At 33.6% G+C, this 25,986-nt stretch overlaps 1 protein-coding gene across 1 annotated transcript; it reads right to left on the reverse strand.

Moving 5' to 3' along the window:
• Window positions 1-8,809: 8,809 nt before the first annotated feature.
• On the reverse strand, window positions 8,810-24,376 carry LOC124370964 (ras-related C3 botulinum toxin substrate 1-like). The gene is made up of 6 exons (XM_046829269.1): window positions 24,257-24,376; window positions 18,316-18,454; window positions 14,420-14,534; window positions 10,883-11,000; window positions 10,613-10,773; window positions 8,810-9,165 (listed from the first exon to the last, which is right to left on the reverse strand). Exons 2-6 carry the CDS (start codon window positions 18,429-18,431, stop codon window positions 9,088-9,090), a joined length of 588 nt encoding a protein of 195 aa, XP_046685225.1. The 5' UTR covers window positions 18,432-18,454; window positions 24,257-24,376; the 3' UTR covers window positions 8,810-9,087.
• Window positions 24,377-25,986: the final 1,610 nt, after the last annotated feature.

Here is a 25,986-nt window from a genome sequence, read left to right on the forward strand (position 1 = left end):
ATTGGGATTTAGATGCAATGAACACTCGTAAGTTTTTTTTTACGAGGCAAAGTATGTGAACAAAGCAGGCAATGAATAATGCCGGATTTAAATTAATGTATTATTTTATTTCTACAGATTTATATTATAATTGTAAACTTATTTGAAGAAAGACACAAGAGGGTTCTAAATGGATAATTTATTACATATGTGATTGTAAATTATGATGGCTAAAATATGGCTTCCAAAAATTATGATTCTACTTGTGAGCCTGACTACTGATGAAATTATGGGAGTTTTTATTCTTCCTTAGTGGATTTAGCTACAATGCTAAATACAATGAGCAAACAATAATAATAATAATTTGCTCAATTCAAAATAAAAAATTTCAGGGACAAAGAACAAAATTATTTGTTTATAAACAAAAATCTCCAATAACAAAGTCACATCTGGGAAAACCACACAGATTGTCAACTAGAAAACTGGATAAAGAAAATCAAAGACCCCTAAATATTGAAAACAACTCATAGGCTTTTCATTGATGTATAATTTAAAGATCTTTTACCGTTAATAATGCTTTTACTGGTAAAATACGAATCAACACTTTGTTTCGATCTCACTCTGGAAGTTGCACGATCAACACCAAAAAGGCTTGTTTCTACGCTTCCAGGGTTGAAAACTTTCCCAACGTAACTGTGAACAATGAGTCATCTTATAATTTTTATAAATTCAACTAAATTGTTATTTTCAAGTACTATAATTGTTTAGGTTACAGTTTCAACTTGCTCAAATAACTGATTTAAAAAAAAATTCCCTTCATGTAATTTAAAAATTTTTATTGATGAAATTATGGTTTAATGTAGTGTTTTTAATTTGGAAATTCCTGTATGGAGTATAATTTAATTAAAGATAGAACTGACTATCTTCATTAATTAACTAATCCAGATTCTTTGCTATCCCCCTCCTTTTTAATATATTGACCTCCTAGTGAGGAGCATCCCTAACATGCATGTTCGTGTACCACCGTTGTGGCAGTGTACTACCATTGTGGCAGTGTACCACCGTTGTGGCAGTGTACCACCGTTGTGGCAGTGTACCACCGTTGTGGCAGTGTACCACCGTTGTGGCAGTGTGCTACCATTGTGGCAGTGTACCACCACCATGGCCGTGTGCCACTGCTTTGGCTGTGTACCACCGATGTGTACCATCTCTGTGGTAGTATACCACCATTGTGGCAGTGTACTACCATTGTGGCAGTGTACCACCACCACAGCCGTATGCCACTGCTTTGGCTGTGTAACATCTCTGTGGCAGTGTACCACCATTGTGGCAGTGTAGCAAAAAGTAACAGAAATTGTCAGTTTATTTGCATTACTTTTATGTTTAGTGCTTAAAACAAAAAATAATGGAAAAGGATTTTCAAAAAATAGCACATATTAAATGTATAAATTTATTGTTTCAGCAATAGTACATCATAATAAACATAAAAAATATACCATGAAAAATATAAACATTATGACTAAACTCTTATAAACATGACAATTTATTAAAAGAGAGCTGGATTGATGACTAGAAATGTAAAAAAATGGCGCAATTATTTGACTTTGGCTATCGTATTATACTACAACATAAATCGACTTAAAATATAATAGCTAGAAATTGGAACACAAATTAAATTGGTAATTACTTACACTTATACATTACTATAGCAGACGATATTTATTATAAATAATAATCCGCTGGTAAATTAAACACACAGTTATAATTAATAGCATTTTTTTCCACATTCACACGACCTCACGCTCAGGTATGTACATAGAACAATTATTGTATTGTACCGGAAATAGTAATGTGTTCAAACGTAAGAGCCAGTCTTTAGTATAGTTTCAAAAACTGACTGAAATTAACCACACACATCTTTTCAGCACAGAACACAATCTTAGATATAGAAGGAATGGGGTAAAGGCACCTACTTAATATTTACAAAAAACAGTTTGTAAAAAAATATAAAGTAGTATTCTAATCTGGAATAAAATATATTCTAAACAATAAATAAACTAATATTAAATTTTTGTAAGACAAGAGTGATTTTCTTGTCATTTTATTAAATTTTGAAATGTTTAAAAATGTTAAGTATTGATAACAAAAATTAAATTAACAGATTATAATTTTGAGTGTGAAATAAATCCTAGTCAAACCCGATAAATTTTAGTAATAAAATTAAATCTTTGGTTGAAGTCAGTCTATTAAAATATTAAATAGAAATATTGTGTGTAAAAATCAACAAGCAAATTACTAATATTTGAAAATTATTTGTAACTTCAAGAATTTTCTATGTTACAATATATGCTGTAAACACTTTTCTTGTATTTAATAAAAAAAACATAAATAACAGTTTTTTAAGTAACAGAAATAGTGATAAAAATCAGCAAACAATTAACACCAGAAAAATAAAACATGTAATCTAAACCCAGCGCATCCAACTAAAAACATTATGCAATAACTACAGATACAATTATGTCTATTAATATGTATTGATGGCTAATTTGTTTTTTAATTTTATACACCATCTTGTTTTGAAAAGTATCATATGTTATATTTACAAAAATGTAACCTTGAAATATTTATTTGATAGCTTGCTATTTGTATTGATTTTGTAAATTTGGTGTTTTTTTGTATGTTGCTATTGTAAAATGTAATGGAACAAAAGTCTTCGATCCATTAGAATTGAGGAAAAGCACAAAAAAAGCTGGAATAAAATTTGATAATTCTATTGGGCAGCCAGGGCTAAAGATCTAAGCTTAAATTATGGAAACTTGTTCTGGTCACTGGTCTGAGTGAAATATGTTTGTTTATGCTTTAACACTAGTGTTTGGATACACTTTTTTCATTCAAAGAATTTTCAGTAAGACAAAATATTGGCTTATCATCATGGAAATGCGATCTTGTATGTAAAATATTTGAAATTTTTGCGGTTCTCAAGGCATGCTTTACAATGGTTATGCACCATTGGTTGGTAGTTTGAACTTATAGAATTAGTTCAAAAAGAATTTATGAGAAGCAAATCTTTAAAATTTTACTTAACTTAAAAATTGATTAGTTTATAAAATAAAAGGGTTTTGTTGTCACTCCACATATTACTTTATTTATTGGCTTTTCAAATCATTATTAATATTTGTACAGAAAACCACCTGATTTTTTTACCAAATTTATTGGCTTTGAACGTTAGCGAGACCTATCGCTTGTGGAGCTGCAAAAATTTCATATCTGTCTGTATGTCTGTCTGCACGATATTTCAAAAGCGAATTAACCTATCGATTTTAAATTTAGCATGAAGCTTCATTTAGCAACACTGATTTCGATGATGGTGCATGTCATTCCATATAATTCGGCTGAGCGTTAGTAAATATTTTAAAATGGTTGTATGGGTAACCATGATGGCAACAAGAAAATACAAAAATAAACTTAAAATTTCTTGACATGTTTTTACATTTTAATCAGAAAATTTTTTTGTACCATTGTTTAACTAGCCTTCATTAATTTTGGTACCAAATGGTATACAATCAATTTTTGAGTTAAAAAAGTTAAAGGAATGTTTTCTCTTATGCATTAGTAAATTACAAATATTGTTGATATTTCAGTAAGACTGTCACTGGTATGTTATACTGTTATAATTACAAGATCTTATCCAGGCTAGTTTTATTTTATACAAATTTCTTGGTACTTTGGTAGTTGATTTTATTACGTTTTAATATTAGTAATATTAACAAGTGGTTTTTGATAATTGCCTATTATACTTTAAAACAACACTTATATAGTTATTCTAATTATACACAAAAATAAATAATAATTACTTTGAGAATTCCACAAACAATTATTTCTTAATTAAAAGATAGCTTGTTAAAAACCTTTTGCTAATAATTTTCTCATATAAACAATACCAAAACTAACTTTAAATTTGAAGATACTGTAAATGTTGAAATTGAGCTACAATGTGATATAACAGCCGAAGAATTGATCTATACGCTATAATATACGGAAAAATGAGTACTACTATAGAGACACATACACACATTCATTTACACATTATTAACAGTTTTAAATCATATCCGTAGTAATCCCAACTTCTGTATTGGTTAAAATAGAGCTTCTAAGTTGTTATAAATATCTTTCAATATAACATCCAAATAGTTTATCCTTTCAGTAATAGATTACAGTCACTATTAAAGCTATTAACGTCAGATGTATAAGTTGAGATTATGAAACTGAAAATACAATCCCTCCCGAAGATTTCACTCAATTTCAAATTACAACCGATAACAGTTTTAGGATAGATAGAAATTCTACAACCAATCGCTATAAGAAAAATACATAATTACACATTTGTTAAATACATTAGTCACAACAGAAAGATAATAATAAATTAACATTAAGAAAGATGAAACACATTAGCTTCAATATTAAGCTAAGCAAAACAAATAATATTATAAACAAAGCTACAAATTAGCTGCCACGATTATTGAATCTAGTTACAAAAAATTAACTATTAATAAAATATTTCTATAGATTGAAATAGTAGTTTTCAAACCGCAGTCCAAAGGAAAAGCTGTTTCTCTTTTAATCCTTATTCTGCCCATCCTCATAGACCACTGTCCTTTGCAAGGATCTTATCAAACAGAATAAGGGGGAGTCTTGATATAGTACAAGGTCAATGTTAGTGATAAAAAGTGCTAAGGTTATAGACAGGATTTGATCCTGCACTATCTCTAGCACAGATCTAAAGTCCGACATCTTTGACCACTCGGGCCATTGGCACTTCCATACACAAACATTATTTTAGCCTGTTATGAAGATCATTAAGTGGTTCATCAATTTTCACATTAATACTTACAGTTTAACAACAAATTTAAATATAACAAATTTGTCTTTCCCATTTTTTTGACAATATTTGCTTGTAGTTGTACATATGTATAAGCAAAAGTTTGAAAGTCAAGTCGAGCAATTCAATTTCCCATCAACAATTTTTTAATTGCCCCACAAAATTTATTTTAAGTTTCACTAAAAGAATAAGGAAAGGACAGTCCAAGGAAATACTGATACTTGTTTTTTGTGTGGTCAAAAAATAAATTATCGGTTGTAATGAAACGATCTTGAGCTTTACTCCTTAAATGTTAAAACTTTTAAAAATTCATGTCCTTATTTTTGTCACAAAATTATGGGAGATTTCTCATTTTAAAGATATAATTAATAACCACCAAAAATGCTTTTTAGTTTTTCTTGTAAAATGCCTATATTTTTAATATTAAATGCAACAAATTTTAATTTTTTTCTGGAACAACCAATAAATATATTGAAAAACTAAGTAGTGTTTTGATGTGCATTAATCACATCTTTAACACGAGACATCACAATAAGGCTGTAAAGTGTTTGAAGTTTAACTTAGTTCATACAAGGTTAAAGTGAAGTTGACCACCAGTATAGATAGCTCTTAAAGTAAAATAAAGTTATAAAAATGTAGTATTTCCTGTTAATTCATCCCTAATTTCTTTAGAGCAAAAATGGTTCTAATCAGAATCCGTAGCAGTAGGTTTAAAAATGTATGAGTTTTTGTATGTTTCCTCGATATATAAATAGAAAAAAGGTATATGTAGATACCTTTCCCAGAATTATTGGACTGATCTTACAATTATCAAAAAAGAAGAGTGAAACCTAAAATACAGAATTGTACAAAATATTTTATTAGTAAACTGAAAAGTTGCAATCACATCCTGCACACACAATAAGCATCATCATACTATATTAAGATGTTTTAAATTGTATAGTATTATTAAATCACAATAAAATACAGTGAACTACTTTTTAAGCTCTATAATATCAAAATAAATGGTAACAGTTACTCTTTGTTTAAAAATCAAAAACAAAGCTCTTAATTTTTGGACCGGACTGGACAGAGTATTTTTTATGGCCAGGAGGAATATAACATAAACTGAGACTTTATATTTATAATTTGAATTAATCAGGTAAACAAAAAATAGTAACTAATTGTTAACAAAATTCTAATTTAGAAAGAAAACAGATTTGCGTATAAAAAAGTCTCATTTACTTATTTTATATAAGAATAAAAACACAATAGCGAATGACAATGTTGACAAGAACTTTTTTATTCCATGAAGTGGGTTTTACTTTTTAGAGGGTTGAATTTGTTTCCATTTATGATATTTAAATTATAGGTTATGGTTCTTACTTGATAGTAAAAATGTAATATTTTAGAAACAAAATTATTTATTGCTTTATATTTTTTTTATTAACACAAACTATTTATGAATAAAAGTAAAATCTATTATGTTATTAACTCCACATTACAGGGTTATCTTTATATTACTATAATGAATAGTCAACTAAAACCCTTCTTTAACCCTTCCCACACCGTAGACGGATATATTAGAATGGTAGACTTTGTCCAAAAATGCCAAATAGAGTTATATCTTATTTTATAGATTATGTCTCTTGGAGAGTTTTGTAGTTAACAAAAGGTCTTCCAAATGCCCGGTGCACGCTCCGTGCTTATCACGGTTGCCAAGGAAGTATTTATAAACGATCTTCACTCTGCGGCAGGGGTCTAACTCCGACCACCTGCTCGTCAGTTATTGCGTCTCCTACAGAGCCATAACCAAACATATCCCGTGGCGCATATTACTCAGTTGTTACGAGAATACGTGTCTACTACGTATCTCGTTATTACTCTCCATTGTGTGGTAGTGTTGTGATTAGGTTGAAATATTTACCTTTTTTATAGTCAAATGTATACTTGTATCATTGTATACTGTTCCACAAAATGTTTTTTTTGTATCACTGAACGATGGAAAATTTCTGGAAAAATCCTGTTTCCCTCAGAATCCTTTCATCATGAAAAACAAACTTCAAATAAAAAGTAAAACGTAATTAAACTTTTCAGTTTAGTAACATTTTACAATGAAATTAAAAATTGATTTGAAATAATCATTTTTTTAAATAGTTCTTTTTTATTTTTATCAATAAATACGGGTTAAAATTATTTTATTGCCATACACGTGTTTCAAAACTCAACATACATTGATTATGGTTGAATACCGAAACACGTTTATGGCAATAGAATAATTTTAAAAGAGTTTTCATTGACTATTCATTATACTAAAGTAAATGTAATTGAAAATTATGGATTTTAGTCAAATTTGTATTGTATTATTGAACAGAACTACAAAACCAACTAAATAATAACAAGAATGGGGAAACATATTTTAATTCAGTAAATTCTGTTATCATCAGTATGTCTTTACCCACAAAAATTTGATTTGGCTTTACAAAATTGTTGTTAAATAGATCCTGAATGGGTTTAGTCCTTTGGTGTTAAGTCAAACTTAACACCAAAGTGGCTGCAGCAAGACAATTAAGAGACAAAAGAAAACATTGAGGCTCACTTTCTACCCAACTTCACAAGAAGACTATGTGGTCTCCATATCCATAACAAAAACTCATCCTCAGTCTGCTTGCGGTTTCACAAAATAAAAGGGTCCATAAATGATAAAAGGAGAATGAACAGATAATGAAATGATTATGGATGTTTAGAGAATCGATATTTGCTCTATTGTGTAGCTGTGATTTTAAGTAAAAAATTGATGTGCTGTAAAAGCAAGTTGTCGACAGGGAAACTACAACGCCCTGGAATGTTTGTTCAAGGAGAGCCATAATAAGATTCTGGGGACATGTAGGAGATGAGTTCCACTCAATGGTTTCTCTCATTCCACTAAAATGTGAAGGTTAAGCCGAGCAATACAAACTGTTTTAAATGTATAACAGGCTGTTTTTAATGATACAAATCTCGCCACAAAGAACATAATAGGTTTCCTATACCATACACTGTTCACAAAATGACAAACGAAATTTACTAGAGCCAAAAACTTGGAAACATAGTTTTGATGCCCTAAGATGGAATCCATCGCCAGTCCCAAAAAAGGAATCAATAACTGAAAAATAAAATGTGTTTAGCACAAACCCAGCTAAGTGTGTGAGAGTGTCAAATCTAACAACACCGCGTAGACAACATACAACAACCGTTCCAAGATGTGCTCACTACCCATGGGTTGCAGTTTAATTATGTGATCAAGGTGGAATATTTGACTTCAACAATTAAAAAGTGGCAGTGTGTTCAAGAGAAACTGCTGCAAAACATCTATAAATTAGCTAGTAGTACTAATGTTTTATGTCTGGAATAAAAATAAATTTATGCGCTTTGTTATCAAAATTATAGAGCGAATCTTGATTTGCATATCGTATCAAACAAGCCCTAGTATGAAAATATCATCAAGTATAACTCTGAAAAATATACTTTACAAAGAAGTCAACATGGTATAAGACAAAACGAGACTCTTGTCAAATGAACCAAGATTGTGTTAGTATTGGCCGATAGGTTATATGGTACATTAGAAACTCCATCTTATTGCTGCAAGTCGAGGAATAGCCATTCTCAACAACTACAGCTACTAAATAGCATTGAGTGCTTTCCTTAACGTAACCCATGATATAACATAAATACAACTGGTCTATAAACACCCATTTGGAACAAAAACAATATATAGCCTACCTAAACGTCTCACGTATCTGGGACCAAACAATGAATTTTCTTGTGATTTTGGGATCAATCATAATATTAGAACTGGCCATCAGATAGCTCTATAAAAAGTTGTTCTGTGAAACGTCTCTTTTATTTATGATTTGAGCTTTAGTTTTCGTACAACAATATGAGTTTATTGAAATTTAACACACTGAAGAAGTTGAGGGAGAGCAATTAAAGTTAAGTTTAATGATTTTATTGTATTTATGTAGTGATGTGCAAAAGAGTTCTGTAAACTTGAAGCATAAAACATCAACACAACCTTAAAGGGTTAATATCAAATAAAACCAAAATCTATGTTCTAGACTAGATAAAGCTATTTTATATACAATGTCGCTGTGCACTGATCTGCCTTTGTGCTTATATTTTGTTTCTACACGAAGATACCCGTTCATGTGTACAACAAAGAGAACAGTACAAAAGTCCAAATGAAAAAAATACATTGTAGGGCAGAATAACTAGAGCAAGGAGCATTTCCTCTGGCGTCGCTTTTGAGGTTCTGGCCGTAATACTGCTCTGACTGCCTCGTCGAACACCTGAACAATGCACGAGACAGGTTAGTTCCTGCTTGGCACAAAAACACTAACCCAAAGAGGAAAAAGTTATTCTTTACTATCCTGATAAAGTAACAATTAATCTTAGTATTTTAAGGTGTCAGAAAATATGTTGTCTTATTTCTCATTTACATATTTGGAATAACAAATAATTGTGAACCTTCAACACATGAGTTAATAAATATTTAAAGTGAAAAACAACCAACTCAGTTATGGTTAAGAAGTAATTTATCTTATGATAATATTCAAACTGTATACAAAATAATACAAAGTACAATGGAATCTTAAAATAACAAAGCTAAGGGATTAAATGAAAAGTATGTAATATTAGAAAAGTTTGTAAAATGAGATTTGTTAAATTGAAGTTAAAAGCAGCCAATATTGGTTAACATGGGGTTTTTTGAGTTAACCTGTTGACGAGTGCAGCAAAACATACACAAATGAGTGCGCACAGCATTTGCCGTTTGGTACCGTATGAGGGAGCACAGCATTTTCCGTTGCAGACTAATGACTGTCAGTTCGTTCTCACTGACTTATCGTGACGTCTAGCGGAGATTTTTTGAACTTTTCAGTTGTTCCTAATAGTGTCGCTGTACAGTGTTGCTAGTCCTGTACCGAGGTGGCTCCTGGTGATAACTTTAAAAACTATTTTATGGAGGCGGGACACAAGACCCGCTCCGCCTCCAAGGTCGCCATTTTATAAGGCCACTCCCCCAGAATGACACAAAGAAGCATCAACTACTCAGGCAGTGTTATGTGTGCATGCAAACACACCACTCGAAGTGGTCAAAGAAGAAAAAAAACCAACTATGAATGTTTAACATGTAAGGTCGCCCTTTGTATATATCCTTGTTTTAAGCAGTATCACACACTAGCAATGTTTTAAAACGAGATTATTGCTTTTAACAATCTACAATGTATTTTTATATACATTTAAACTATAATAAACAAGTTTATTAACATTTAAAAGTTTTTTTTGATTTACTCCCTAAAAGTCTGTTACTGGTCAATGAGGCACTCAGTATGGACCGTCATAGCGGCACGGCAAATGCCGTGCGCACTCGTCAACAGGTTAAACAAGAAACTGTATATAACAAACATTTCCAAACCTTATCCGTAATACATAGATTTTCAATGAGTTCATGTAATGGCAAGCGTTAAAAAAACAACGTTTACGCATTATACATTTTGTGGCCTTTTATATAGTATAAAACCATGTTGGCCAGTAATGTTTTACACATAATTCAAAAGACTATTTAACCAACAAACAGTTTTCCTATAATCAATATTTGAAATCAGATGGTTTGTGTTTGATGACATCGTCTGGTTCATTGGGCATTGTTTATATTTTTCCATTGTGAATGTAGAACTATAGAACTAGATCTAACTAGTAGTACCTGACTGAAGAGTACAGTAACCAGAAACACACCTGTTTGAGCCCTCGTTGTGTTAGAGCGGAACACTCCATGTACTTGACTGCCCGCACCTTGTTGGCCAACTTCTGGCCCTGTTCCCGCTTGATGGGTGACAACCCTTGCTCTGCCAAGCCGCTCAGCGTCTCTCGGTCATCCCGCAGATCAATCTTCGTCCCTAAACAGTTTATTTTGTCAATAGAATTTTGGTTTGTAATATGATTTGATGTGCTCACCCATGTTTTTCTAAATAACATTTTTTTTTAAATATTTTTTTATTCTCTTACCCACTAGAATCATGGGTGCATCAGGACAGTGATGTTTTATTTCAGGATACCACTTAGAAGTGACGTTCTCAAATGATGAAGGGCTGGTCACGCTGAAGCATATGAGGAATACATCAGTCTGAAAAAGCACACCGTTTCAATAACTGTTATTGATACCACTATGAAGCCAAATTATACCATGTATATACATAGTGCTCAATTTGAGGTGAAACACACTGCAACTGCAGTTATTTTAAAAAGAACTTTTTATAAGCATCAATTTTTTTTAACCAAATTATCATGTAATTAACCCGTTGGGGAACTTGCCCGAGTGGCACTCATGCTCTTTCTAGATGCTAACGATCACGTATTTGTTTATTTTTCTGCTAGATCGCAGTTTTGTGCCCTTGTGCATCCTTATAAGCAATTATTTCGTTTCGATTCGTTATGTTTGCACACTGGAACCAAAACTAATAGCTTGTTATGTTATTGTTTGCATTTTGCCATATGCTCAATTTGCGTCACTTCAATGTTCTGCTTACATTCTATGTATCGTGTTCTAAATGTTTAGTGTTTAACTGTTTATGGTTGTTGAATGAGTTTTTAGTTTTTCCGCTACCTCAGGAAACAAGACAATTTCCGTATTTCAGAAGTAGACAGATACTTGGACAGTGACATTGAGATATCAAATACACTCAAAGACTGACACAAAAGTGAATTATAACATGTAAATGAATGGTCATTGTATGTAATGTAAACAGTATATTTTAATTATCATTTTAATAATAACAATATTGAATGAAACAAACAGTTTTATCTCATCTCCAAGACAACTGATTCAGGAACTTGTCATAAAATTATCAAAAAGTGAAAATATATAAGTTTTTATTGTATTGTTATTATGCTTTATAATGAAGTAATCCCATAAAAACTGGTTTTCCATGTAAAAAGCATTGTGCTGTTTTGAATAAACAATTATTGAAATAGATAAACAAAAAAATTAATAGAATATTGACAGATGCTTTTGACTTTTGTTTTTCTTATTAAAAAATTTGTAAATATATACCACAAAAAATTAAATAAAAATTATTTGGAGAGAGTAACGAACAATATTGTAATGCAACCAAATAGACTAAAATGTCCTGAAAAATTGACTAATTTATCTGTATCCACTCATTCTATTAATATTTTAGTACATACATGCATTTTGGCCAAAATCAATTCAAACATTCAGTCCTAGACAGACTAGGGTAATTGCTTCCTCAATAGGTTAAGAGGCAACTTTGGTTACAATCGTATGCAGTGTCACAATTTATACAGTATTTTAACCCATTGGCGACGGATGACGTATATTGCCCGTCATCATGTATACAGCGCGTAAAGACGGATGACGGACAGTGTCCGTCATGAATTTTGGGATTTGTTCAATCGATATAATTCTCGGTTATTTGTATGGTTATTCCGTTCACCAACAAGCGATCGATAGTTGAATCGTATTATTCGGTATCTAACATCCGAATACAAGAAACTGAATGCAAAAACCGAACATAAACCTGAATACCGTAACTGTTTGCAATAGAACAGCGATCAGTCGAGCAACATGGCGTCTCGCGATGAAGTGTTTTCTCCGTTTCGTCGGAGTTATCTGCGTATGTGGATAATGTACTGAATGAAAGTGATAGTGATAGTGGTGATTTAGATGGCGAAACTGTGAATATCAATGACGATAATGATGAAATCAGTGACAATGACGGGCGAAGTGATAGTAGTGATGACGATGACGACAATGACAATAGGGCCTAACCTCCAAACTTGGACCTGGACAAATGACACAAAACACAGTAAGGCAAATCAACTTTACTGGAAATTCAGGTATAAATCCAATTGTTTCCAGGCAATTGAATGCTGATTGTACAGAGCTAGATGTATTGAATCAATTTCTAACCAATGAGTTCTGGGATAAAGTTGTAAGTGAAACTAACAAGTATGCTAGGGAGAAAAATTCTTGGTGGAGGTGATGTTAGGCCTAATATTAATAATTGGACTGATGTAACCAAGGATGAAATGAAGGCTTACTTTAGCCTTGTTGTTTTGATGTCACAAAAACCCAAAACAAAAAGTAACTGACTATTGGTCTCGCAGACAAATAATTCATTGTCCTATCTATAGTGAGGTTATGTCACGCGACAGATTCAAATCCTATTTCTAGATACTTACACTTTTCATCCTCACTTCTGCAAACTGACAAACTAAGGAAAATCCGACCAGTTGTTGAATTACTTTTGTCATCATTCAAAAGGGTATTCAAACCTGGAAAGTTTTGTTGTATTGACGAAAGTTTGATGTCCTTCCGAGGAAGGTTAGCCTACATCCAATTCAACCCTTCAAAAAGGGCTAGGTTTGGAATTAAGATTTTATAAGGTATGTGATTCTGTAACAGGGTACTGCTACAATTTCAAGATATACACTGGGAAGGAAATTACCAATGACACTACAATGCTAGTTAGTGAACAAGTTGTTTTGACAATGACATAAGACTTAGTTTGTGAAGGTCGACTTATGTTTATGGACAATTGGTATTCATCGCCAAAACCTTTTTTGGAGCTCCTAAACAGAGATACTTATTGCATTGGTACATTGAGAGCCAATAGAAAAAAATGTTCCCAAGGAAATAAAAAAAGAAAAACTGAAGAAAGGAGAAATAACATTTCGCTCAAGTAATAACATGTTGTGTCTGAAATGGAAAAGATAGGAAGGATGTGACAATGCTTTCAACATACCACGAGAGACCAGATTTCCAAGAAGGTAACTTCTCAGCGAGAAAGTAGAAAACAAAATCCAGTAGTAAGCCTCAAACCAAATGTTGTTGTAGATTACAACAAGTATATGTGTGGGGTAGACAAGCAGGACCAAAAACTTTCCTCCTTTCCAAGTAATGCGTAGGAGTGCCAAAGGGTACAAAAAAATATTTTTTTACCTTTTTGATATTGCATTATGTAATGCTAGTATTTGTACACAACTTGGTCACTAAAAAGAAAATTCATCTTTCAGAATTTAGGCTAAACATTGTTGACCAGTTACTATCAACAGTTCAGCTTCCTGATAGGCCTACAGGAGGGAGGCCTTCACTAGACCAACCAATGAGGCTACAATGTAAACAATGGGGACATTTCATTGAAAAAATTCCTCCAACAAACAAAGCTAGACCATCCAAAAAGATGTTAAAGTGTGTTATGATCACGGAAGGCGATCAGAAACAATTTTACCAATGTAAAAAAATGTAAAGTTCCTTTACATTTGGAGGAACTGTTTTGAAATTTTTCATACAGTAAAATAAATACTAAAAAAAGTAAAAATGTATTTGTAATTATTTGTAAATATATACCACACATGAATTCCACAACAAAAACTTTTTACAGGTAAGTTATACCACCATAACTGAAAAAAACTATTAAACGTTTTTTAAACAAAAAAAAACTCAGTCCTGGGTTGTCACAATAGCGTTAAAATCTCAGTCTCCAATGGGTTAACAATGTAGTAAAGAGACTTGTCTTTTACCTGTGGGTACGATAACGGCCTGAGCCTGTCGTAGTCCTCCTGTCCCGCAGTATCCCACAGGCCTAGACTGACTGGGATCCCATCCACAACCATAGGGGCTGAGTAATTATCAAATCTGAAACGTTCAAATTCAATAATATATTATTTCAAAACTATACTATAAATAATTATTATTTGTAGGTGGAGGTGGTAATGTTTATTTTAAGTCTGAACATGAAACTGTTTATCAGTTTGTTATGTTACCACTGAAACAACCAGCACACAATTTTTACATAATGTTGAACCTGAAACATTATTATTTACTAAGGGTTTTAGATTGATTTTCCATACAAAATGAGCCTATTGCAACTGTCATCATGGCAGCACTTACTGATACACACACATTTCTGCATAACTTCACCGAATGTAACCCCCAGATCTCAAAACAACCCACTGTTAATATATATATATATATATATATATATATACTTTATAACATGGCTTGTGGAAATAAACACTGTCTTAAAAAGGCCCCAAGAAGTTAAAACTTAGTACAAAAATTGATATTATACATATCTCAGCTAAGTTCATTGGAAAGCAAACTTTGGAATTTTTGAGTGGAGATATCTAGGTAGTCAAGCTGAGAGAGAGAGAGAGAGACAAATCTTAATTGAAAGAACTTTCTATTCAACTGGTGGAATAATGCAGCTTATGGGAATGATAACTTTTCCAAAAAACCCCAAACAAGTTGAAAGTTGGTAAACCATTTAGTTTCAATATAGCGGTTGCTCAAACTTTTTACAACTCAATTATTTATGAACCTAGAGAAAAAGAAAGTGTTCTAGAATGCTTAAAACGTTTTGTAATTAACTTTGTTTACATCTTAAGTGGGTTATGATGAGATATTGAGCACATGTAAATCCCATCAGAATAACTTAGTGATATTTCAGTTATCACAAAATCTACTTAATTCTTCCGACTGAGCCTGATAGACTATCAATATTATTGGCTTTAGTTAGCTAACACTGTACTGTATCTGATAAAAATATGTAAATGATTTAATTTAACCACTCTCTAAAAGTCATAGTTTTGCTCAATACTGGTTTATGCAACCTTTAAATAGTGAATTCTAATGATTGTTATCAATGTTAAGATTAGATAGTTGTAAGATAAGAGATGAAATAGTGGTTTATGTAAGTTCTAACATAAAAACTAAATGTTTTATCTTTAGAAGTATATAACACAGTTTAGAACCAGACACTAGAAACAATCTTCTAATAATAAACAACTTAATATAAACTTTGTTGAAAACAGTTTTATAAATTTATTACAATTTATGGTTGGTGTCTTACAAATTGTTATAGGGTTCTGTTTATTTTATTTTGAGTAATATTAACTTTATTTTACACCTTTTGTTCTCTGAAAATGAGAAATTCTCAAAATATATTACACGCTATGTTCAGCATGTGTGTGTGTGTGTGTGTGTGTATATATATATGTATTTGTTTTAAAATATATTATGTCAAAAGCAAGTTTTTACTTCCTACGCCTCCTTGTATTATTACATTCTTGAAATTAAGACAGCACTTACAATGAGCTGCTATAGTTAAAATTCTTAATCTTTCTGCTGCCAACATCTGGTTTTCCAGACATTCAAAAATTATACACAAGATGCTAGCAGCATCCATAAAACCAGCCATCTACGTCTTCATATAGCTTGTCAGTGTTTACAGAAGTTTCCAAAAAAATATATAAAATAACACATTAGTATTAGTAATTAAATATCCTTTACTATTTTAAGTGATCATCGTGTTTAAATTGTACCTATTGTATAGAAATAAATAAATATAAATGTGTACCAAATTCAAAATAATAAACACTAAGTTTAAGTAATTTTTCATGTACATGTGAGTTCCGAATGTGTACTTGCAAATTAAAGTAGTACTTAAGTTATTACAACACGAAGAATATTATAGGTAGGCTGAAATGACATTTATGAATTTTTTTAACAAGCTGACTTCTTGCTTAGAAAAAGGACAGGGCTAGGAGGTTGGTTAACCCTTCAAGGCGGGAGTATTTAAATGCAAGCCGGACCCTGCTGCGGGACTATTTTTCCAGATCGCGCCATATTTTCGCAAGCTTTTACAAAAACCTTTTTTTCTCGGGCTGTAGACACTTTATCAACACAATTGTTTTATTGAATTACAAAAAGAAAAATCAAATGCAATAACACTCCCAAAAATAACCTCACTCTAACCAAACAAAGATATATATACCCAACACGTTGCTGCACATTTCACAATAACCTACATGATAAATGTAAGTTATACACACTCCTACGTGATTCTAAAGTTACAACACTGATTGGGATAACTATAAAATGTAGCTTGCCATTATATTATTCAACAAAATAATATTAAAAACACAAGACAACAATCACAGAACGCATTGCATAGCAACAAGTTGCACCGGCGCGAACGAACTGACTACACACAATGTCAAGGTCAGATGCTCAGTTTTGTAAACAATACAGCTGTCTCTGTCGCACTCATTTTCGACTGCAAACAGCTGCAAAAGATCGACCAACTCATAGACAACGTATTCCATATAGCCCGAGTCCGATATAGTTCACCAAAATAACAACAGGTTTCACCACATGACGGAATGTCGTCATGACGTTAAATACACGTCAAACCGCAGCTGACTACACTTTTGGGATGAGGTTTTATACACGTCAAATCAGCTTGAAGGGTTAATGGGATACAGTGGGTTGGTTCTCAAACCTGGAATAGTTTTTTATTTGTTATAATCATGAATGTGAAATATAACTGAAAATATTTGATTTTAAAAGTTTTAAACAAAAAAGAAGTATTTAATCTTAATCTATCTTTTAAGTTTCTTAATAAGTTTTCTATTCACAATTTTACATGAACTTAGTAGTTAATGGATTATGAACTACGACTGCTGACGTAAGTGATTGATTGTGATTCAACAAAGTTGATTGATAGCATCTATGGTAATTGGTGGTCTATAAAGACCACCAAACAATCTGTTATCTGTTGTAGTAGATTTTATAAAATGCAGAGCTCTCCACACACTGGTCTACATATGTTTGCTAAATAAACATATGTGTTTTGTAGACATGTATACTTTTTCATAAAATCACAAATTTACAAACACTATCTTAGAGGGAATATACATATTTAAAAAAGCCATCAAATATAATAAAAATACTCTAAATTCACTTACCGTTTTAACAAAACAATACCAAAATATGATAAAAACCAGGTAGATCAAAAATGGTTTCCCTAAAAATAAATCAGGTGATACTTATTATTACTTTCTGATACATTACCATTGTCTTTATAGTAAAATAAAATTTATCTCTGAAATCAGCAACTCTTTCTGATTCCCAAGGTTGTGATTGTTATATTTGCTTATGCACTGTAACAAATGTCAAATATATCACATTATTAGAAAATCAGTTGCTGCCACAATCTGAGACACGTAAAAAATCAACTGCTAGTAGGTGATTGACACTTTAAGGGTTAATATTTGATAAGAATTTTAGTCTGTTGTTTATCTTTGGGGATAGTTACAGATTTAGTAACAGATTTTAACACTCAAAGTAGTCTAGGAAAATGTTGGGTGATTAAATATATTATGCGCAATACTAAGACAAAAAAAATTGATGAATTTAAGACTACAGGAAATGGTGTGCAGATGGGGCAAGGAGGGTAGTTCTCTCTACATCCTTTGGAATTGCAAAAATGCATCCAAAAGAATTAATCCTAACTTACACACTAAAAACATATTCCCTAGGAAAGTTTCTCTTAAGTTGAGCAAATAAGTTTTCTCGAAAATTTCATGACCAATGTAATATTATGTCCTCTCTGTAGTACATTACTTATACTTACACAGTAGGAACATATTCCCCAGGAAAGCTGTCTGTAGTGTACGATATGAGCATACAGGTTTTCCCCACAGTTCCGTCACCAACAACCACACATTTGATGGGTCTTCCAGATGACATTTCGTGGTTATGTGCTAAATTACCTAAGAACAAATAATTATTTTCATGTGATTGAATTATTCATCTATTTATAGTTAACATAAAACATAGTAAACGTTTTAAGAACTAAGTGTGGACACATATTATAGTAAACCCAAAAAATTGATTACCTTGGAAATATTTTGCCATTTTCAAAAGCTGGGACAAGGAAAGATACTTTTACAATAGAAGTAGAAATAAGTGAGATCATATGGCAGTGACTGACAATCTTAAAAATAGAACTCAAGCAAAGTATTGCGAACATAAGGAAAAAAGATGTGCAAAAAGAGACAGAGAAAAGGATCTTGTCATTTTCTGTATTTTACGTGTTGGAAGTGGTATGCATTTCTTCTTCTTCTTCTTCTATGGGGTGGCCTACTGTCACGCTTAACCCTCAAGGTTCTTTTGCGCACCCCGGAAGCACACCATGAGGCCTACCAGTCTATGAATTCAGCAGTTCCATAAACCGCCAAAAACAACCTATCAGGTCCTCCTGGGGAAATCACCACCCTTGTCCAAACTACCAAAGATGGCATACTGTACCGCTTCCTTGCTATTGAAGGAAAATCAAAGAGCAAGTGTTCGTTAGTTTCATCCTGCTCATCACACATTCTACAGAGCAGATCCTGCTGAAGGATGCAGACTCTGTGAAGATATTTCCTCAGGGGACCATGTCCCGTGATCAGACCTATAACCCGAGAAGACATTGATCTATTTAGCGAGAGAAGGTCAGACACCACTCTAGGGTAAGGCGACTGTAGTACCATTCTGTTCATTCTCATGCCCGGATGCAACCTCCACCTTTTCTCATGTTCAGCGCAAACCCATTTCGAGACAGCCCCAAAGGATTCACACCTTGGAATACCACAGAACGGTTGAGGGTCTGTCTTAATTGACGCTGAGCCCCAGTTGGCCAGGGCATCAGCTCTTTCATTCCCAGGGACTCCCATATGACAAGGAACCCAACAAAAACAAACAGTCACATTGTTTATTCTGGCAAGGGAACAAAACGACTTGATAGCAATCCCAGACAAGTTTGGATTTGAACACACTCTTGTCCAGCGCCATCAGTGCTGCCTGACTATCCATGAAAATTGATCGTCTTACTCCTATAATGCAGACGAAGATTCTCACGAGCACATTCTATAACGGCTGCGACCTCCGCCTGAAAAATTTTAGGATAAGGACCCATAGGGACCACCAGCTCTCTGCATGGTCTCACCCCCACAATTCCAGCACCTGTGCCGCTTTTTGTTTTAGAGCAATCTTTAAACTATTCAAGCACCGCTGGTGGAAGAGGTTTCCTTCCCTCCGACCAATCGTCCCTAGGAGGTATTACAATTCTAAAGGGTTTGTCAAAGGAAAATTGTTGTGACATCTGATCAGAGATCATGTGCAGAGCTTCCCCCAGAACCAGGATGCTAATTCTACAGTGCCCATTGCTGCAGTCCGAAAAAAGTCCCACTTGCTGAAGAAAGTAGGCCTCCTCCTGGCCATAGCCCGAATAACAATGTCCAGGGGGAGAGGTAGAGGCAACAGTCTAGAGCTGCACCCGGCGCACTAGGAAAAGCCCCAGTGATAGCAAGGTTAGCCATCCTTTGGATGCCAGCAAGACAAGCTACCGCCATCTTGGCCTCCGTTTTTGGTCACCAGACAACAGCCCTACAGATCTGACTAGGAAACATACAGCTAGTACAAAAGCCTAGGCTTAAGTCCCCAAGACCCACCAATCACGCGTCTGCATTGAATTAAAGACCAATTCCCCTGGCGATGACCCTTTCTCGATGAGGTTCCCAATTTAGAACCCTATTTAGGATCTCGCCCAGGTACTTGACCTCGGACTTCAACTCAATGTCGCGTCCCGGTAAAGGCAACCACAACAGCCTTGGTGGGGTTGACAGTGAGGCCCAACCCATCACACCAGTTTCCCACCATGAGCAGCATTGGTCAGTTCCGTGACTGTTGTGTTGAACTTGCCACTCACAAGAATCACAATATCATCTGCGTACCCCTGTGCAAAGACATCGCTGCTGTTCAGAGTTTAGAAAAGAAGACTTTATAAAGTTGTCCACAACTAGATTCCACAGGAGAGGAGAAAGGACGCCGCCCTGTGGACAGCCCCTCATAGTCCTTGCACTGACACTTGCTCCCATAAGGGTGGTAACAACCACCCTGTCTGTGAGCAAGGCCCTTATCCAGTCACATATTTGACCATCAATACCACATCTGGAGACCACAATGATAATTGTCGAAGGCTCCTTCGATGTCCAAAAAGACACCTATGGCTACCTCTTTTGCTGCCAGCGTCTTCTCAATCCTGCATACCAATTGATGGAGGGCCGAGTCGCATGACCTTCCTGGAGTATAGGCATGCTGATTTGTATGTAGAGGTCGCTCCAAAAGAGATCTCTCCCAAACAAACCTAGCAACCATCTTCTCCTGATTTTGAGAAGAAAGGAGGACAGACATATCTGCCTGAAAGACTTGGGTCGATCCAGACTAACCCTCCGCTGCTTCGGTATAAACACTACTATGGGCACTCCAGGACAGTGGAATGTACCTGAGGGCCACAGAGGCTCTGAACAGTCTGCACAGCTGGGGAAGGAGAATATCCAGCCCCCATTGCAAACGAACCGGTCTCATTCCGTCTCCCCCAGGAGCTTTATAGGGACTAAAAGAGTTGATCACCCACTCGATCCTTTTGAAGGTTATGACACAGTGCGCCAGACTCCATTGCAAGTTAAGTGGCGTGCCCCGTAGGTGCCAAATGGTTGATCATTGTCATGAACAATTCAGTCCGGAAAGTGTGTTCCCATCATGCATTTAGTATTGAACACATTTTTTGTACTTCAACAAAACTTTGTGGAACATTTGCCAGACCAGATTATTACAAAGTGTTATATCTTAAGGAGCCACTAGAGACTGATAGCGATAAAGAAGCTACAATGACCTACATCACCTGGACTGAAGCTTCAGAAGCCTTATGATACTAAAAGAAGTATTGAATTTGCATACTGTCAAGAATTATTTTGTCAAAAGAAATACAAATCATAAAAGCAGATTGACATAGCTATAAGGTTTATGAAAGAGCACAGAGCTAGAACAATCTATCTCTAGTCATCTGAAGATGAAGGTGCTTTCTCATTCAACCTCCAATCTCACACCATGATGGACAGACACGTGGCAGCTCCGCATTGTGGCCAGTAGTTGATCGTACACATTGCCCACTACAACATTTGTCACTGTTTAGTTCAAGTAGCTAGTTTGCGCTGAGTAGCAGTCATATAAACCTGGCCACCTCTATTAAGTCTCCAGCTAAATGTGAATTGAGGAGTTTTATTTGTTTCCTGCAAGCAGAAATCCATTGGAGAATGTGCCTTGTTTACGGAGAGAACATTATGAGTAATGGTGTTGAATGTGAGTGATGTAGAAAGCCAAAGATGTTGACTGACACCCACAAAAATCGCTGAATGGCTTCAGTTTTGATATTTCTCTAATTAATTTTTGAATTTGACATTCAGCCATCTTTAAACTTTTGATGCAATCAACGCACAACACATTACCTTTGTACTTAGAAAAACAGTGATAACAATATTTTAGAAAATATATAGCCAGACTATATACAAACTAACATAAAACAGAATACAAAATTATATCTAGATAGGATATAGTACACATCATAACAAAAATATGACTAGCATTCACTTTGATGTAGCTATCCACACTTATGATATCCATGGTGCGAAACCAAAGAGGAAAATCAAAACATTGAAGCCCTTGGAACAGGAAATTGGTTCTAGCGGCCAATAACATTATTCATATAAGCAGAAACACAGACAGGGATTTCTGCTCTATTAGACTAAAATGCTGAGTTGCTCTCTGCAACACTGTAGCACTAAAGGGGATTATACAGCCACTAATTAAATAGGGGGAGACTTTAATAAGCGGCCCACACTCGTTATTCAATTGCTATTATCTATTATATTATCAGTTTGATATATTATCTAACTTCGATGGGTACTTTGGGATTATACTGACCACACCAGTATGAAGAACACAAAAATATAAATTTATAGAAACAAACATGATATTTTTCATTGTATTACAATGAAAAAACAACTCTTTAATTACAAAATTACAACGATTATCAATTGTTTATGGGGTCAGATTCCGTTATATGCCTCCAACGCTTAAACTTTTTTCAATGAACTTAGAACGTTATAAAACGATGTAGTTGAGTAACAGAACTAACATTCCATCAATCAACAAGCATTTCCAGGTATTGTGATTGGTATTGTTGTCGCTGTTATCTTATCTTTCTTGAGAATCCTGATTACGGCAGGCCACGTGGCATCACATGATTTTTTAAGCAAGTGCGTGACATGACGGGTTCTGTATTTTGAAACCTCCTCCCGGGATGAGAGCCTCCTGCTTAAGTACTGTGGCTCTCCATCAGACAGAACCTTGTGAATTAAAATACAGGTCTGTATCCTGCACACAGTTTCCATCGGCAATAGGCCAACAGCACCTCGATAAGGAGAAACATGATCAAAGCGTTTCAATTTGAAAACAAAATGAATCGCGGAATTTTGAAGCTTCTGGATTAATTATGAATATCTATCTGTCAAATATTGTATTCAACAGTTTCTAGGCTATATTTCTAACGAGTGGTGGTGGCTGCTTATTATACACTGGGGGGGGGGGGGGAATTTTTCCGGCTTACACTCGCTATTCAGTTGTTTTTAATGGACAATTCGATATATTATCCAACTTCGATATGTAAAATTCGTACACAATAAGTTTGAATAAAATACAGAAACAAGAAGAATCTCGTATCAAATTTAACACTAACGTTTCAAAATAACAAAACTAACTATGGCCTAGACTTAGATATCAAAGAAACCTTATAATATTAATAACTTGCCCAGTTATATATCAATGAGTAACTGCTTTTGTGAAAAGGAGGAAAGAATTCTCCCCATGAGTTATTAGGAGCCAAACCCACATGTTGAAACCACTTACACAAATCTCATCACTTGTGACAAATATCTCTCACATTTTCCTCCTTCATCCCCATTTTCAAAGTCTTAAAATATTAGTTACTTACTTCTTGCTGTTTATTGCTTACATTAAAATGACTATAACTAATAAACTGAAATCATATGGTAAGTTAAATAAATCGTAATATTGAATTATTCCTTCGGATAAAAACATCGAACCATTATATAAAAACAAACCGAATAACGAGTGTAGGCCGCTTATTAAAGTCTACCCGTATATTGTTGTTGACATCCACAATGCCATGGCACTCAAAGGGTTAAGCATTAAGAACAAAACAGGGTTTACTATACTTGGGAACGATCTTGAGGCGCCTGTAAAAATATTGTAATAGGCCATATAAACATCAGGTATATTTAAATTATTACTGTTAGGCCTAGGTCTATTCATCCCTAAGCTATGATGTATGAATCAAATAAGAATTAATGCAAGAGCCTTGAAGAAAAATCTTAACTTGAGAGCCTAGGTAAACTAATATTAGTGGTTAAGTTAAATAACCTGGGTCTTGGTTTATATAAAACTATAACTGACAACTAAATAATCAGGATTCTAGAAAACGAAATCTATTAAACATTACTGATTAATATTCTAGAAATGTGGAACAAGCAAATTCTAAAAATAAATGTTATCTGTTTGCCTACAATTCTTCAATCAACTGGGTGTCAACCACAGTTATCTATGCATATGTGAACAAAAGAAGTATTAACAAAAGTACTTACAAAAGCACCAATACATACAGTTACACTTACTCAGTAATGTAAAATTAAATTCCTTTAATTACAAAATATAAATGTTTAATTTGCATGCATCACTTAGACAGACACTCATTTATGACCATAATAATACTAAGTGAACTGTCGGCGATTAGGTAGGAATAGAAGTAAAAGTGGCGAGTTTTAGTTTTCACTGGCTATATAATTCTGGAGTGCAACCGGTGAGTCCGGTAAACAAGTATATTTTCGGTACACCTAAGGCCATATTATGATGATTTCAATAAGCACATCAACTATGGTTAATATAACAGTATCTTATCTTAACCATTCAATATTATTATTTACTTTATGTGATTAACTTTCTCAAAACACTATATTACGCATTGGTACGCATTATTGACCGCTTCCTGATGGTTTAGCTCCAAGCGAGCATTGAGTATTGAGCAAACTGGGATTGCGATGGACGGGGACGGGTGGGTCGTCAGACAGAACTGTTCAGTAAAGAATCCCACAGATCAGAATGTTTAGCCCATCTCTGTTTCCACTTTTTGTTTCTTCTCTTATTATTAATGTGCAGTAATGGACGTGGTTTCATAGCCTGGTACACGCGGGTGAATATATTTCTCGTAATAAATAACATTACAGTGTTATTGTTGTGTCTTGCATTATTTAATAACTTAAATACTGTTTACCAGATCATGTTAATACTATTCATGCTAAAAATCTTGTATTTAGGACTTTTACTTAAAACAGTATCAAATAAAATTATATGAATAAAACCATAGTGCATAGGTGAGTAAATTTACCCAAACTTACCAAGTAAAACTAACTAATGTTGAATCTAAACAAATTCATTATTAACGTTTTTAATCCAAAACCACTTTTATAGTTTGGAATAAGAAAAGAAAAATAAAAACCACCAGTTTCCCAAATCCAAACCGATCCCTATCCGATCATAATAGATGGATAGATATCTTTATTGATCTTTAAACATTTACATGCAATGGATCTCGTCACAATATGATGCAATTACTACTTGCAAGTTAAAACAGATCAAGAATTACATTCAAATAAATTATATATTACATATAAACAATGGTAATCAATCGTGCAGTAAATTCATAGTTAAATCACGGGCATAATACCGTTGAATCAAAGCGATAGCTAAAAGCAATAGTTAATAAGTTAAAAAATGGCTTTTAATAATATTAAGTTAAAAAGTTAAGTAGACTAATAGCAATGTAAAAAACAATCAAAAACGTGCAACCCAGTGCAAGAAATTAATTTAACTTAACATGTGAACGTAACATGGAAAAATGATACTTTTAAAATTGTAACATAGGCAAAGGGATAAATCAAAATAAGCTTACAGTTTAGGTAAAAATTAAAATACACATGTAACTTATATCTACTCAAACATTAACATGCTAATGTCAGAAACTGTAAAATTCATCAAGTTTGTAAAAAGGTTTTTCAAATAAGCCAGTCATGCATGACTTTCTTAAATCGTTTTACACTGACATTCTGAGCACTTAAATGTAATTTATTTAAAAAGCGATATACCAACAAACTCATAGGAAAACAAGATCTTACTCAATCTTGTGCATGGTCTATTAATTAAATCTCTATTTCTAGTAATATAATTATGTACATGCTTGTTAAGCGTGAAGCTGCTAAAATTTTTCTTAACATGCAACAAAGCAAAAAAGTATGTAAAGATTTACCAACTGTTAATATTTTTAATTTTAACAAAATATAGGTCTGCA

The sequence above is a fragment of the Homalodisca vitripennis genome, unplaced genomic scaffold (genome assembly GCF_021130785.1).
Source record: "Homalodisca vitripennis isolate AUS2020 unplaced genomic scaffold, UT_GWSS_2.1 ScUCBcl_735;HRSCAF=3376, whole genome shotgun sequence".
In the NCBI taxonomy this organism is placed as follows: domain Eukaryota; kingdom Metazoa; phylum Arthropoda; class Insecta; order Hemiptera; family Cicadellidae; genus Homalodisca; species Homalodisca vitripennis.